A 16,227-nucleotide genomic window follows, 5' to 3' on the forward strand; every position below is an offset into this window, starting at 1 on the left:
AAGGACACAGGAGCCAATTCGAAGGGGCTCCTGTTGGCCAAATCTGGGTTTCAGCAAAAACAAAAAGTAGTAAGAGCATAATTCATTACAACCTATAGAATAAAACAAATATTCATTAAGTCCATACTACTATAAACAGCTGAGTAAATAAATATATACATTAAGAGTAGAGAAGAGGGCGGGGCGCGGTGGCTCAAGCCTGTAATCCCAGCACTTTGGGAGGCCGAGACGGGCAAATCACGAGGTCAGGAGATCAAGACCATCCTGGTTAACACAGTGAAACCCCGTCTCTACTAAAAAATACAAAAAACCAGCCAGGCGAGGTGGCGCACACCTGTAGTCCCAGCTGCTCGGGAGGCTGAGGCAGGAGAATGGCGTAAACCCAGGAGGTGGAGCTTGCAGTGAGCTGAGATTTGGCCACTGCACTCCAGCCTGGGCCACAGAGCGAGACTCTGTCTCAAAAAAAGAAAAAAAAAAAGAGTAGAGAAAATTTTTTATTACAGTATAATTCAATCAATTAATAAATGTAAAAATATTGAAAATTGAAATCAATGTCTGGCAAATGTCACAACAATAATTTATTCAAGCCAGAATCATCAACATATGCTAAAATTAGTAGGCAAATATATGATGAGAAACAGGATACTTACGCTGTCTCACAATATTGCCCTGCATAGTCTCACTTTGTAATTACAAAAGAAAAAATAGTGACTTTATAGTGAATAAACCTAGCAGACACCATCTTAACCAAGCTTTCAGGGATGTAAAGAGTCTCATGCCTTACATGTACAAACATCAAAAGGTAAATAAAAACACAGGAAAACATACAAACTCTTACACTGCCACGGGACAGATACATACATAGATATATGCATAAGACTAAAGACATATATACACAGTTAGTGAATAAAATTGGATATGATAGGTAGGCAAATTAGTACAAAAAAAGAACAAAACTAAATTAAGCATGTTAAGTAAAGTGTGTTACCATATACACATAGCCGGTTGTTTCACAATAGACATGCTCCTGAAAAGTTTGGTGTATTTAAAATTAATGCAGTAACTGGGTAATTAAATAATCATAAGGCAAATCTTCCTTCAAAACAAATCATCTGTCACAAATTATAGTAGTTATATAAGTTGAAATGTTTACATATTGTGATTACATAAAATCATAAAACCTTCAACAGCATTTGCTTTTAGATTGCTTTTAAATAATCTCACTCTATATAGACACAGATACAGAGGTCAAACTCTGATCTTTTTATTCTAGGCCCAAAGCTACTTCCATTACACCATGCTGCTTCTCCTAACATCAGCAGGAAGACATGTAACCTCCATTATCATTTCCATTTCACCTCTTGTGTCCAAAAAAAGTGGCGGAGATCCAAATACTTTACATACCAGTAAATCTCTACAGACCACATACAAAGTAGGCAGTAGAGGACAGTCATTAAGAGCAAAGATTCTAGAGTCAAACTGCCTGGATTCAAATTTTCCAGCTTCACAAGTTACTACCTACGTGATTGGATTTCTGGGAATGTATTCAACGTCTGTAATTTGTAGTTTTCTCATCTGTAAAGTGGGGATAATAATGGTATACGTCTCATAAGTCCATTCTGAAGATTAAATATGATAATGTGTATTATCATATTAGCACAGTGCCTGGCACATAGTAAACACTCATTATGCTATCTATAATAATAATGATGACGATTATGACAAATTTTTCCTATGGAGCAATATACTTCATAGAGGATGAAGTGTTTCATGGCTACAAACAACACTCCTACCCTTGATAAATTCGTGCCGCTGGTCACAAGGAAGACAGTACGTTTAAAGTAAAGAAAAATATCCAATCTACTTCACAGAAAACAACTTACTAACTACATAAAATAGAACTAACATAATTTTACATACTACCCACATCCACAAATCTAAGTGCATATCCCACTGACAGTGAATCAGTACAGGTATAATTACCTTCACATAAAAATGTTATTTCCATCACTAGAAATTATATTTCCAACTTAAAACTGTCTTCTCTTATTACTAACCTTTTGGCATAGCAGTTACTTTATTCCACCTAATGAATGCTCTACCTAAAAAAAAAATCTTCCACATATTTGTGATGTACCAATTTGGCATGATTTCAGAGATAAAGAAATCGTTTATCTATAAAAGAGCAAAGCACTTTAAACAGCAACACTTTTGATATAAAAACCCCAATACTAGACTACTCCAGTCAATGACTAGCCCTACCACCATCCAGTTTTACTCTGGAAATGGTCACTAGTATCTCCAGCACTAGTATGGAGAGCAAATATCATTCATATTTTTGAGCCTATTAAAATATTTATGTATGAACCAGGAAAAACAAACCCTTAGTTTTAATAGAGGCACAATATCCTAATGATAGGAAAAGGGGTATAAAATGTTCTTTAAAAATTATATAGGAGGAAAAGGGAAAGAGCTGTAATGACTTCATGAATACTCATTAGTTTAAGAATCCAAGAAAACAAGCTTGCTCTCAAGTTTTGTCAATAAAAAGAAATCTCATTGTTAACACAAATTGATTTAATATAAATTGATGTGTAGTGTTGCTATACATACCTGTATAGTTGTCATCTGATGCAAATTTGTTAAAAGTAACATCAAAAAATATATATATATATTTCATCAAACATCTACAAAATATTTGTCCCTGGGCCAAATGCCATAAACAGAGGGCAACAAGAAGATGTTTTTAAAATGAACTATTTTCAACAGCACAATTGTAGTTTTATCCAAGTCTGTAGCCCTACTGACTGGCTAAAGCTTACCCCCATTAAGATGCTCTGCATCAAAAAAGTATTTTAAAATCATTTGTCTACTTTGATGGAAGAAAATTATGGCATGCATATTAAAAATATTTGATATGCATGGTTTTTCAGCAAACCTGCTATTATAATTATGATGTGCTCAGAGTAATATGAAAGTTAGTTTTCATACACTACGTACACACCTTCCAAAGGATAGAAAGAGGACATGTGATTTGAGGCATGCTAAGTGCTATAGGGAAGCTAGACAGCTAACTTAAAAGTGGACCCAGATAAGCTGTAACATAGCAGCTGCTTATAAAGAATTGACAGTCACTCAACCATGTGGAGGCCTAACCCATGATCTCATATTAAACAGTTTTTTAAAACCATCCATAATAATCACTCAAATACATTTAAATAATTTGTCACACACTTATTCTTTAGAGGTTATATGAAATTAAAGATGATGGGCTTCAGGCTGCAGAACATTTTCTCTCACAAAGTCATTCATTTTTTAACATCTGTCCCTCATCCCCAATAGGACAGTGGGTGGACTACCCAGACACCTTTCTAAGAGATATACTGAGGTTTGAATTCTACATTCCTAAAACTGAATAGAGCTTTTTGCTGCCATTTCACATGTACATCCTCCCCCACTTTCCTTTAAACTGGAACACTGATTCTCCTTTGAAAAAGGAGTATTTTCCTTTGAATAGGTGATGGGCAAATTCTCAATTTGTTCAGGTGCCTTGGTGGGTTAAAAAAAAAGTAAACAAACAAAAAACCCATAACTTAGAAAAAACAACAACAACAAAAAAGACGCAAAAGACCTGAAGCCTGAGACTTTACCTCACTCTTCTTGGTATGTTACCTTAGCATTTCACTTGTAAAAATTATGTCAAAAAGGAAAAGCAGGTCAGTGGCTTGAATGACCTGAGGTGGGGGTAGGTTCATGTTGCTTAAGGAAAGAGCAAAGGGGAAGAACTTCACTGAGGCGCTAAACACTTTGATGGAAGCTGGATTTTCGAAGAGCCAAAGTATTAAACTAGAGACAAAATTTAAAGAGTGCGTGGGCTGGGTACAAGAAGTGAAAAGGTTAGTCGCCAGTCAGGGAAACACCCGAGGGTGGAGGGAGGGGAGGAAAAGTGTTAAATACCCATCAGAGCCTAGTGAGCCGTTAATTAGTGTCCTCCGCTTCTGACTTTGCTCTTGCCCCCAGAGCAGCTAGCTGCAGGGAAGCAAACAGCCCTATTTTTAAGCACTTAAACCTCTCCCTTGGACTTCAGAAGGCTTGAGTTACCCGTGTTGCAAATAACGTTTCTTCCTAAACATGAGAAAGCAAATTTGAGTTCCCTAGTCAAGGCCGAAAGGAACATAAAGGGACCAAAAAAAAAAAAAAAGGTAATTTCAGCGTGAAAGAGCTGTGATGGGCGCGGGGGAGGGGAGGGAGGACTTACCGCAGCCTCTGCAGGCTGCCCCCAAAGACTCAGGGCCAGTAAGAACAAGCCGGCAGCCAGGCTGACTCCACGCAGTTTCATTCTTCTCCGGCTCCCGCAGCTCCTTCAGCACCCGCACGAAATTCCCGGCTGGCTCTAACCAATTGACATAATCTTGAGGGTTTATATGGAGAGAGCTAGAGCCGGAGAGGGACAGTGAGGCTTGGGTGAAGAGAAAGAAGCTTTTTAAGAATGTAAGAAAAAAAAAAGAAGAAGAAGAAGAAGGAGCTACTCTTCCTTCCCCTCTCCCCTCCCCAAAGCCGGTCTCTGAGGAGAACTTTTCCCTTCTGTCCAGACTTACAAACTTTTTCTTCACTCAGTTCCTACAGATGTACTTTCCTCCCTCTCTTCCCCCTGAACGGCCCCCTCCTCACCAGCACAAGGGAATTTGAGTATCACTCCGCCACAGTTTTAGACTGCACCAGCAACCTGCGAGGGAGTGACGCTCAGTTATTTGGGGGAGGGAAACTTCCAGACTAGTTGACTGAGCACCATGAGTCCAACCGGGAAGCTTTTCTGTTCGTTCATTTGCACCTTCCTTTGATACTACTTTTCTAGGCTCAGTCCACCAAAGCCAATTACAAATAGACCTAAGCTGGGACTATTTTTTTTAGCGGATGGATCTCAGGGGGGCCGTGCTTTTTATTGTTAATCATTAGAAACAAATTTTGGTCGCTGCTCCCTGAGCTGCTGGTCTTCTTTACTTTCCAGCGGCTCACAGAACAGAGAGTTTCTGTATACAAGCAGAAGATGTGAAAATACTGGGAATAAAAAAGTATATGCTTATAAACAAGTAAGAAAATAAACAAGTATATGTGCATGAATACTTTATGTGTGTTATATACATATAAGATTTGGTAGCATTCAGCAGGTATTGGTAATGACTCTATGGTATAATGTTATTCTAATACAGCTGTATCTCTTTGTTTAGCTTCATTGAATGCCATAATTAATGCCTCTTATATTAAGCTAATGTAAAAGGTATTGACTCTCATTGTAGTTGTGTTGCAGAAATATTTAGGGCAGGGAATTAAATAACTTTAGTGCAGTGTTTCTTAGAATTAATACAAACACTTAATTGGAAATATTTAAATAGAGTTGATGGCAGCTGAATCGATATCTCCCAAATAAAGTAGACTTGAATGGTCCTTTGATAATTCTGATATATAGATTTTTTTAAGTGACAGAAGAATCAGAAAATACTTTCTGCGAACTCCTTGGAGAATCTTCAAGAATTTGATGAAGAATTCTTCACAACATTTCTATCTCCCTAGAATTAACCACTTTAGAATATTTCAAGGTTTTGGATCTACTTCACGAGGGCCCACTCATCCTTAGGTTCTGCTTAGCTCAGAGTTGATTTACAACTCCAGAAACTGTCTCCCCTTCCCAAGAGCCTAGTGTACAGTCAATTTGAATCAGTGTTGTATGCATTTGGGCATGTGTGCAAGGGCACTTTCGGGCCCATCTGTCTATGTGGGAATAGTATGCTTATGTCTCTTTATGTGTAACTTAACAGTAAAGTTGAAAGTATATGATGCACAGTTGTTTAGGTGTTAGCGTACAGGTCTCTAAGGGGTTGTGTGTGAAGCTGTGGAGATACTTAGGGCTGTTGTGTGGAAAGGTGCCTGAAAGTGAGAAAGACTACCGGCTGCCCAAGGTAGGGGGGATGATTGACAGCAGACAGCCCCGCCCCTTTCCCCTCCATTCCTTCCTCTCCTGCTGCATGGAACTGTCTCCTGACTGCTGCAAGTTGTAACGGGCACCGCTGAGCCTGTTTCCCTTTGGGGCACTTCTTATCTAGAAGCTGTGTTTAGTTTCTTCCAAACTGGGCTACTTCGTCCACCTACTCTGTTCTGACTAAGGAAACAGCCTCTAAGCATCAGCAGAGCCCCGATGAGCCCGGGCCGCGGAGCCGCTTAGCAGTCTCCCGGGACCCAGCTCCGGAGGAGCCGCAAGCATGCACCCTGGGTGAGCTGTTGCTGCCCCGAGCTCCCCTCCTCTTTCTTACTTCGGGTTACTTTGCCAGGCCGGGACTGTACTTGTACTTCTGTCACTGCAGAGAAAGTGGGAGCAGGCATCCAAAAGGGTACGGGGGGCTACAGGCAGCCGCATGACCTCGAAGCCTAAAGAGCCCATAGCACTCACCGTCCCTCCCGTTTCAGGTTGTGGCTGCTCCTGGTTACGTTGTGCCTGACGGAGGAACTGGCAGGAGCGGTGAGTCTCTTCTCACGACCCTTTTCCCTCCCCCTCCTTTGACCCTCTCACCATGCCCATCTCTAGTATTTATGTTAGGGGGTTGCAGAGAGTTTCACCGCGAGACGGAGTCCTCACCACTCCCCTTTCTAGTGGGACTTAATGAGATTCTTGAAGAGGAATAGCACGGTGTCAAGTCAGTGTTTTCGGGACCAAGGTATCTTCCAAAACTTCGTAAAGGGTAGGGAAAACAAAAGTGGAAGACACAAGATGCACACATTTCTGAGCCTCTTCCCCAGACGACTTAAGATGACTAGCATCTGATGCCTTCCTCTGCATCAATCTCCGCGGCAGAAGAAACATAATTTTCCCTGGTCTTCAGGAACTTGAGTTGGCACACTAGTTTGAGAGTGGGAGGAGAGCACAAGGAGTGGAACTTGAAAGTGCCCCAGATACTATGGAAATGAACCTTCAGTACATGCTTAGAGTCCTTTGACAGTACCAGGTGACATCTGGATTCTTTAACTACCTGAATTGAACTGATACCACTAGGTGATGTTCAATTTCTGTCCGACGTGTCCTCTTACTCGTTTTCTGCATCACCAGAAAGTTAAAAGTTAAAGCTGTTATAACAGAAAAAAAAAAAAATCTAAGTTAACATTTCATAGGCTGTTTAGATATCATCTATCAAATCAACTAGGGACTGCAGATAAAGAAATTTCTGAAGACATTTGGTCAAGGAAAGTTTAATGGGTCCCAGAAAGTAGAGAAATCTCCAGTGGAATTACTAGGATAATTTCACAAAGATGGAGTGACCGAAATAATCAAACATGCTGCAGTTTTCCAGTTTCACTAGCTACTTACACTGACAGAAATACAAACTGTTGAGTTTGAATATGAAGTTGTTCAGTTGTTGAGTACTGTTTCACTGCTGTATTTTTTTTAAAAAGTTTAATGATACCCAAAGCCATTCACTATATAGATGACTGATGAATATATATTCCAAATATTTATCTTGAGGGTTTTGATTGTTTTAACTGATTGGCTCTACTTTTTAATATTTTAAATATTTTTAAATACTATTATAGAGCCATACTTAATTCAACCTAATAAATCACGCAATGCGTTTATGAAAAAATGGATTATTTTATCTTGGCATATGATGTCTTTAAGAAAATACCAGAGTGAAGTGATTTCTCTTATAAAGAGAGAATGATGCCAGAAAACTTGAATACCAACATCTTGTGACCCCTTAACTCAACATCAGTTCCTATGTAAGTAAATTCTTGACTTCGTAAGCAAAGATATTGATCTAAAACTCTGTGTACTTCTCCATCTTATTCCTTCAATATACAAGTTTAGTTATGTATTACCTTCAGGCTCAATACTACATTAATTGAAAATGCCAGGACTTGATTAGTTAACAATTCATCCAGGAATCTTGCCACTTGTAAGTGTCATGCTTGGGCAGAATACCCTCAAGCGAAACATTTATTTTTAGACTCTGGCTGATTTTATTCAGTGTACTTTTGGGAAAAACACTACAGATCATTCCAGATAGCTGAAGACTTCACAAGCACTGCATCCTGTCACTTAATACCTTTAAAAACCACTTTAATGCTTGCAATTCTTTCAAGTATTGAAATGAGTCTCCAAAATTAAGCACTGCTTTGGTTTATGAGTTTTAGACTCTGTCTCATTGTTTTATGATGTTACCTGCTATGTCAGTGTGATTGACCATGGTAAGTCTAAAATAGACCTTGAGCTCCGCAGAGAATACTTTATTTTTTGGCTTATTTAACTACAGAGCCACTTCCTTCACTTGTTGTTTACTTATGCACAATATATTTGACATTGTAAAGCTATTTTTTTCACTTTTGGGGAAAATGACAAATATAAAGAGAGTCACAGAACAAGTTATCAGAAGATGATTTTTCTGAAGGGATGTTTTGTTTTTTCTTTTACACACTTTGCACTGGATTCTCATCTGTACGGGCTGGTTCTCATCTTCTACACTCAATTCCAGTTTATCCTCGTGAGTTTGTTGTGTTTTTCACCCTTTGGATTGTTTTAAACATTCAAATTCTCTGTGCCATGTTTGACTAATATTAATGAAAATAGTTATTAAAAATAGATTGTCAAGAACTATGTTGCGTTTTGCTACGACAGTCTCTTTACTGTGATAATTAAGTTGCCAATAATATTGGCAAGCATTTAAAGATTGGGTCGTTTAGGGGCTTTTGGGTTCTTCCTTTTCCCGAGTTTACAAAGCACGTCTATATAAAGTAAAGGAAAACTAAATGTTAAAATCCATGTTAAAGAATGAGCTTCCATTAAATTTATTTTAAAGGAGTAATGATCTTCATTCAGGTGAAATATTTGCACAATTTATCTGCATAAAATAGAGTCTAGGATGTCAGAACATCCATAATTGTCTTTGGCTATTAAGCTCCTAACTACCTAAGGGGCTGTGCTAGACTGAGCACAGCATGCAAAGATTTATTTAAACATAGTTCCTAACTCTCTAGGAATTTGCTTTCTCAGACAATGGTGGTCATTATGTTCCTTAGAAGATAGAATGCTTAATGATAACTTATTATCTACATGTACTTGCATTGTGTTAGAGAAAAGTCTAGAAAGATACAAATCTCACCATCAGTCAACATATCTAGGAAAAAATATATATCCCGAAATAGTCAGATCCTTATGTTTTCTTCACACTTTGCCCCCTCCAAATGAGCTGTCAGGAAAAAGTCTACTACAATCAAGCATACTTAAAGTCAAAAGTCTAGGGGGATACTTATTTGGGTTGGGAGGAGGCTAAGGAGAGAAAACATTTCTATTGTCCCTTCTGCAAAGAACATAGGTAAAATGCCTTTAGCTGCACTCAAATCAAGGTCTAATAGAAATATCAACTTCTTTCTTTAAAGTTGTAACATACCCAGGTAGGTCCTTTCTGTTGTGATTTTCAGTCTTATAGCAGTCATCAAAATATGAATATTATGTAAAGGGAGTTCAGAGACGGAGACAATCTCTTCCTGTTCTAAAGATCAAGAGGAATATTTGCATTTTCTGGGGCTGTGTCTCTATAAATCCTTAGAGTACTCTTCTACTTTACCTGCTAGCAAATATCCTATATCAGCTAGCTATGAAAAATCACAACATATAATATACATGTGTGTATGTGTGTATATAAATATATAATATGTATATATATCTTGGGATGACTAAGGATACTGATAGAAATGTATGAGGACATTATCAAGTAAATCATCAAGTGGCTGTAAATGCCTAATCCATAGATGATAATACATTTACATTATTTACAGGTCAAATTCAAACATATTTTAAGATAAAAGAGGGGGGGATAATAGATATTATTATCTAAAGTGTTACTAAGGAAGCAAATATATAACCATATCAAAAATTGTTTTATTACGTATTTTAATGATTGTATTTCAATGTAATCAGTTTCCATTGTAATCCCATGTATTTCATTGTATAATTCTAAAACTAGCAGGGTGCGGTGGTGTGTGCCTGTAGTCCCAGCTACTTAGGAGGAGGCTGAGGCAGGAGGATTGCTTGAGACCAGAAGTTTGAGGGTGTGACACGCCATCATCGTGCCTGTGAATAGCCACTGTACTCCGCCCTGGGCAGCAGAGTGCAACCCTGTCTCAAAAAGAAAAAAAAATAGTATTCTAAAAATGAGTGTGTAGGTTTCACTAGACTGCCAATGTATGGCATTAAAAAAGTACCTCTAGTTCAAGAAAATTGGTTTTACAAAAGCAGCCACTTTCTAATGTTTGTTCAGGCATGGGGGAATTGTGTTGGCTCTAAGTGGCAACAATCTTTTAATTTTTAAGCATAGTTCAGAGTCTTCAGTAAACATGCTCATATATTCTGTAAGCTCATAATCAAGTCATATGACTGGAGTAAAGTATACTGTTTCCCTTATTATCTCATTAACAGAATAAAACTGATTGACCTCAGTTATTAATATTGGTTTTTATTTGCCTGAATCATATGGATTATTTCATAATTTTACCACAGGTGCAATTGTGGCACACCACAGCCTCAAGCAATCCACCTGCCTCAGCCTCCTGAGTAGCTGGGACTATAGGCACACACCATAGCTCCCTGTTAGAATAATCTTAAAAGTATGGCTGGGTGCAGTGGCTCACGCCTGTAATCCCAGCAGTTTGGGAGGCCAAGGTAGGTGGAGTGCTTGAGCTCATGAGTTCGAGACCAGCCTAGGCAACATAGTGAAACCCCGTCTCTACAAAAATTACAAAAATTAGCTGGGCATGGCAGTGCATGTCTATAGTCCTATCTACTGGGAGGCTGAGGTGGGAGGATGGCTTGAGCCCAGGAGTTAGAGGTTGTAGGTGAGCTGAGATTGTGACGCTGCACTACAGCCTGAGCTACAGAGCTAGACCTTGTCTCAAAAAAAAGAAAAAGAAAAAGAAAAGAAAAAACAGTATACAGTAATATACTTGGAGTATAGACTTGTCTTATGCTGTATAGGTGACAAGACATACACACATAAAAAGAACATCGTGGGATAACATCAGGCTATATTAAACTATCAAGTTCCTTTATATCTGCCTGAATGTCCCAGTGAGGCAGATCATAGGGCTTTTACTTGTTTTAAAGTCTAAGGGAAAATGGTAATGGGAAAATTAGCTAAGAGCAATTATCAACTCTCTTACTTTCTTTAATCTATCCCTTTCCTAGGGTTTCAATTTTTCTTCTATAAACAATATTGAATTCTCCTCCATTACAACAGTGAATTAAAAAATAATCATTTTCTTTAATAACTCTAACATCTTCAATTGCATTACCCCCAAGTTTCTGGGTATTGTCTAGTCTTCATCACCAACCACTTACCCTTCAACCTATTACAGTCTCAACTGAGTCTACTCCAGGAAAACAGCCCTCTTTCAAGCTTCTAATGGCTGCCTAATTACCAAACCCAATGGCTTATTTGCAGTCCCCATTCTATCTGACTTCACTGTGTTATCTGACATTTCCTAGTCACTCAGATACTTCTTTTTCCCCTTGTTTTTTGTTTTGTTTTGTTTTGTTTTTTGTTTTTTTGTTTGAGACGGAGTCTCACTCTGTCACCCAGGCTGGAGTGCAGTGGCACAATCTTGGCTCACTGCAACCTCCACCTCCCAGGTTCAAGTGATTCTCCTGCCTCAGCCTCTTGAGTAGCTGGGACTACAGGTGCCCACCATTCACCCAGCTAATTTTTGTATTTTGAGTAGAGATGGGGTTTCTCTGTGTTAGCCAGGCTGGTCTTGAACTCCTGACCTCAGGTGATCCACCTGCCTCAGCCTCCCAAAGTGCTGGGATTACAGGCATGAGCCACCACACCTGACCTCCTCCTGTTTTTTAAGACATTATACCTCACTAGGGAGCTGGTAATAATCCTGAAATAAATAATCTCGAATCCCATAATTCTAAATGTCAAAATCCTGAAAGACCAAAATCCCAAAAATATTCTGGAAAAAGTAATTTTAAAAATTATTTAAAAGATATTTACTTACATTTTTAAAAGGATAGTTGTTTGAGAAACATAAAACACAACAGAACACTCCAAAGGTCACTTTACATAATAAAATGGACAACAATAACATACATAGTTTTGTACAGATAAACACTTAGTATGTACTAGTGATAGTCACATGTGTATGACAGTTATAAGTAGTTGAACTGTATTCACAAAGAAATAGGTCAAAAGGAAAATGTATAAAGACATATCACTATGGTTGGTAATTGTGTGCATTCAGCTTTATAACCGTAGTCATCTGAAATACCTTGATGAACAACCAGTCTTTTGACAAGATAGATAAAAAACCACCATAGGTGACCACCATATATGCAATCATCCAAAGAGCCAAGATCTTGAGAAATTTTATCTTTCACAAATGTGGGTGTACAAAAAGACATCTCTTCATTCACTGAGGAAGTTTTCACATTTTTACATACACACACAATTCTTACACACAAAGTCAACATTGTGATAATACACTTTCATGGAGTCAAATTTCTGCTGTCCAAGGCAACAGAAGAAAAGCCTGCCCCAGCTGTCAGAGAGAGACCAATTTGCCTTCTGTATTTGTTCTCTCCCAGCCCCTAGCCTATTGGATGGTGCCCACCCACATTGAGGGCAGATCTTCCCCAGCTTGTCCACTGGGAGTCATACATGAATCTCCTTTGGAAACACCCTCACAGACACACCCAAAATAATACGTTACCGGGTTTCTAGGTATTCCTTAATCCAGTCAAATTGACACCTAAAATTAAGTCTGCAAGTCCACCCCTTGTCAACTTGGCACCCATTATGCATCTCCTTAAACCATACTTAATTTCTGAATAAAGACAATGACAAGGAAATAGTTCCATCTCACATGATGCAACTAACATGGCACAACTATCCCACCTGCAACCAAAAACACACTTCCCCAGAAATCAGTTTTCAGGATTTCAACATTTGGGATTGTAATCTTTCAGTATTGTGATTTTCAGGATTTTAAATGTCAAAGATTTTAGACTCTAGGGATTTAGACTTTAGGGATTTTGATCTTTGGGATTTCAACATTTGGGATTATGGCATTCACGATTGTGTCTTTTGGGATTATGACAAACTTGCCTCACTAGTTCTCCTTATACTTCTCTCATCTTTTTATTTATGCTATTCATTCAACAAATATTTATTGAGCAACAACTATATTCCAGATGATATGCCAGGCCCTAGTGACACAGTGGTGAATAAGTTAGCCATGAACTTTGCTGTTATGGAATTTATAATCTTTATCACTCTCTTGTCCTAAAATGATGGGATTTTTCCAAAACTTAATTCTTTACTGTCTTCTTGCCTCAATGGTTTTAACTATGCCTCCTATACAGTGATGATTATCAAATTTATATCCCCAGCCAAGACATCTCTTTTGAGCTCTAAATCTATATTTCCAATTGCCTACTAAGCCCTCGTACCTGTCTCTCAATGAGTTGATATATACAAAACACTTAAAACAGTGCCTGGAGTTTAATATAGGCACTCAACCAGAGCCAGCTATTATTATTTTTATTTCCCCAAATACAGTATATTTAAGGGTGAAATTGTTTTCTTCTCCTTCCCATGACACTCCAACCAGTTGTGATCTTTTTTATTTTTGTTAAATGTCATCATCATCCACCAAGTTTCAGCAAGAAGCTACAGAATCAGCCATCAGCTCTCATTATTTCCAAAATTCTCACCAAGTTTTGATAATTTTACCAAAAATCTATAGAATCTGGCGTTTTGTTCATATTCTGTTGGCTTCAAACTTCATACATCAGTGGCCTCCTAACTGGTTTTTCTACCTCCTGACTCCATCCTTATCTCTACATTGCCACCAGAGTTATTTTACTAACAACAAACCCAGTTATGTTATCTTCTGATTTAATACCTTTATTGGTTTCTTGTTTCTTCCAGGATAAAATGCATACTACTTGGTTTGGCACATTTAAGGGCTTTCATTTTCTGGCCCAACTACTTTTCTAGCCTCATGTCGGTGTGTTTCTTCCTACCAGTCCTTCTTTCCAAACTCATGGTGTATATTACACTTCATTCAGACTGAACTTCTCACCATTCCCAAACCACTTTATGTTCTTTCACATCTCTTTGCTCCTGGATATGCAGTCCCTCTCTCTGGAATATCCTTTTCTATTGTTTCTGCTTTCTTTTCTATCTAGTGAACTCCTACTCAATCCTTAATACCCAGATCAAATGTAATTTTCTTTATGAAACAGTTCAGTTCCAGACCTCTTCAGAATGAATTTATTCTTCCTTCTGTGCTTCCAAGGAGCTTTGGGCCTCTTTGGTAGCACGTCCATGTGGTGGTAAGATTCCTATGCTTATATGACTATGTTACATTTTTCAACCTTGTACTTAGGATGTCCAGGATACTGCCAGGCTGAGCATAAGTGATCAATAGATGACTTTCAAATGAGTAAACATCTCCTAATGGCTCACAACAAACTGCCTTCTCCCTGTCTATCTTAAAAATTACTAATGTTAACTCCAATAACAATTGAATTTATGGAAAAATATCAACCCTGTTCAGTGATATAATGTTTAAGAGAAAGCACTCTAGAATCAGACTTTTGTCTAAATGCTGCCTCTGCCCTCTGACACTTCCTAGCTGTGTGACTTAGGGTAACTCATTTTACCTTTCTGAGATTTAATTTTCTTTTCTCTTTGTGAGTGTTTCATTGAAATTTTTGTTGAGATAATTGTAGATTCACATGCAGTTGTAAAAAATAGTACAGAGAGATCCTATGTACCCTTACCCAGTTTTTCCCTAGCTGTAATACTATAATATCACAACCCAGATACTGACATTGATAACATTCACTGATCTTATTTCATTTTCCTTGTACTCATTTATATGTGTGTATTTAGTTCTATATAATGTCCTCACAGGTGTAGGTTGGGATATCCATTGCCACACTCAAGATACCAAAGTCAACAAGGATCCCTCATGCTGTCCTTTTATAACCACATCCATATTCCTCCTCCAACAACATATATTGAGTTTTGACAAATGTGTACAGTTTTATAACTGTCTCCACAATTGTAATAAAAACATTTATTTCCCAGAAAGTTCCCTTACACTCTTTGCAGTCAATTCCCTCCCGCTCGTTCTGCACGCTAGGCATCCACTGATCTGCTTTCTATTATTGTAGTTTTGCCTTTTCTAGAATTTCATATAAATGTAATCAGCATAGTGCTTTTGAGATTTGTCCATGTTGTTATAAGTATCAGTAGTTCATTCCTTTTATTGCTGAGTAATAAAAGGAATGGATATATCACGCGTTAATTCTCTCTTCATCAGTCCATAGACGTTTAGGTTGTTTTCAGTTCCTCATTATTATGAGCAAAGCTATGAATATTCAAGTCCTCATGTGAACATGTTTTCATTTCTCTTGGGTAGGTATCCAGGAGTATGATTGCTCTATGGTAAGCACATATTTCATTTTGGATAGTTTCTAAGTCTATAGCTTCGTATTCACTGATTTTTCCTTCTTCGGAGTCTAATCTGATATTAATATCATCTGTGTGTTTTTTTTCATTTCAGATAATATATTTTTCATTTCTAGAAATTCCTTTTGGATTTTAAATTTTACAAACTTCCATTCTTCTCATCATCCTGGTCACATTTTCCTCTACCTTCTTGAAGCCATGAATCCTTTTTTTAACTTTTATTTTAGGCTCAGGGGTCACATGTGCAGATTTGTTACATAGGTAAACTCGTGTCACAGAAGTTTGTACAGATTATTTCATCACCCCAGTACTAAGCCTAGTACCCAATAATTATTTTTTCTGACCCTCTCCCTCCAAGGTTTAATTTTCTCATCAGCAGAAAAGGGATGATGATATTATACTCTATTCTTGAGGTATTATTGTGGATACTGTATGTGAACATGCCATGCACCAGGTAGGTGCTAAATTCCTCTCCCATCTTTCCACCCCCCCACTATCCTCAGAGAATTAAAAATCATTTCCCAGTTTTGACAACCGATGTATGATAAGATGAGAGAAAGGGAGATGTCAGAGAAGACTCTCTCATTTGCAGATTGTATGTCTAGAACAAACTTGTCCAACCTGTGGCCCAAGGGCCGCGTATGGCCCAGGACAGCTTTGAATGCGGCCCAACCCAAATTGGTAAACTTTCTTAAAACATTAT

General features: G+C 38.1%; 2 protein-coding genes across 9 annotated transcripts in view; one reads left to right on the forward strand and one right to left on the reverse strand.

The window, feature by feature from the left end:
- Positions 1–4,691, reverse strand: part of COL4A5 (collagen type IV alpha 5 chain) — a 270,185-nt gene extending 265,494 nt beyond the window's left edge. For 3 of the 4 annotated variants that reach the window (XM_031660975.1, XM_031660978.1, XM_031660977.1), the window contains exons 1-2: positions 4,599–4,691; positions 4,259–4,459 (exon numbers count right to left, since the gene is read on the reverse strand). In XM_031660975.1, the coding sequence (XP_031516835.1) occupies positions 4,259–4,339 (81 nt within the window). In that variant the 5' untranslated portion in view covers positions 4,340–4,459; positions 4,599–4,691. The remainder of the gene's footprint in view (positions 1–4,258; positions 4,460–4,598) is intronic. The other variant, XM_031660976.1, reaches the window with a different exon arrangement.
- A 276-nt stretch (positions 4,692–4,967) lies between these two features.
- The window catches only part of COL4A6 (collagen type IV alpha 6 chain), a 292,729-nt gene continuing 281,469 nt past the window's right edge, over positions 4,968–16,227 (forward strand). For 2 of the 5 annotated variants that reach the window (XM_003918122.4, XM_009198091.3), the window contains exons 1-2: positions 4,969–5,090; positions 6,463–6,514. In XM_003918122.4, coding sequence (XP_003918171.2) covers positions 5,077–5,090; positions 6,463–6,514 — 66 coding nt within the window. In that variant the 5' untranslated portion in view covers positions 4,969–5,076. Of the gene's footprint in view, positions 5,091–5,470; positions 6,269–6,462; positions 6,515–16,227 lie in introns of those variants that run through there. The other 3 variants (XM_021932516.2, XM_003918121.5, XM_003918123.5) reach the window with 3 other exon arrangements.

This window comes from Papio anubis, chromosome X, assembly GCF_008728515.1.
Source record: "Papio anubis isolate 15944 chromosome X, Panubis1.0, whole genome shotgun sequence".
NCBI lineage: Eukaryota > Metazoa > Chordata > Mammalia > Primates > Cercopithecidae > Papio > Papio anubis.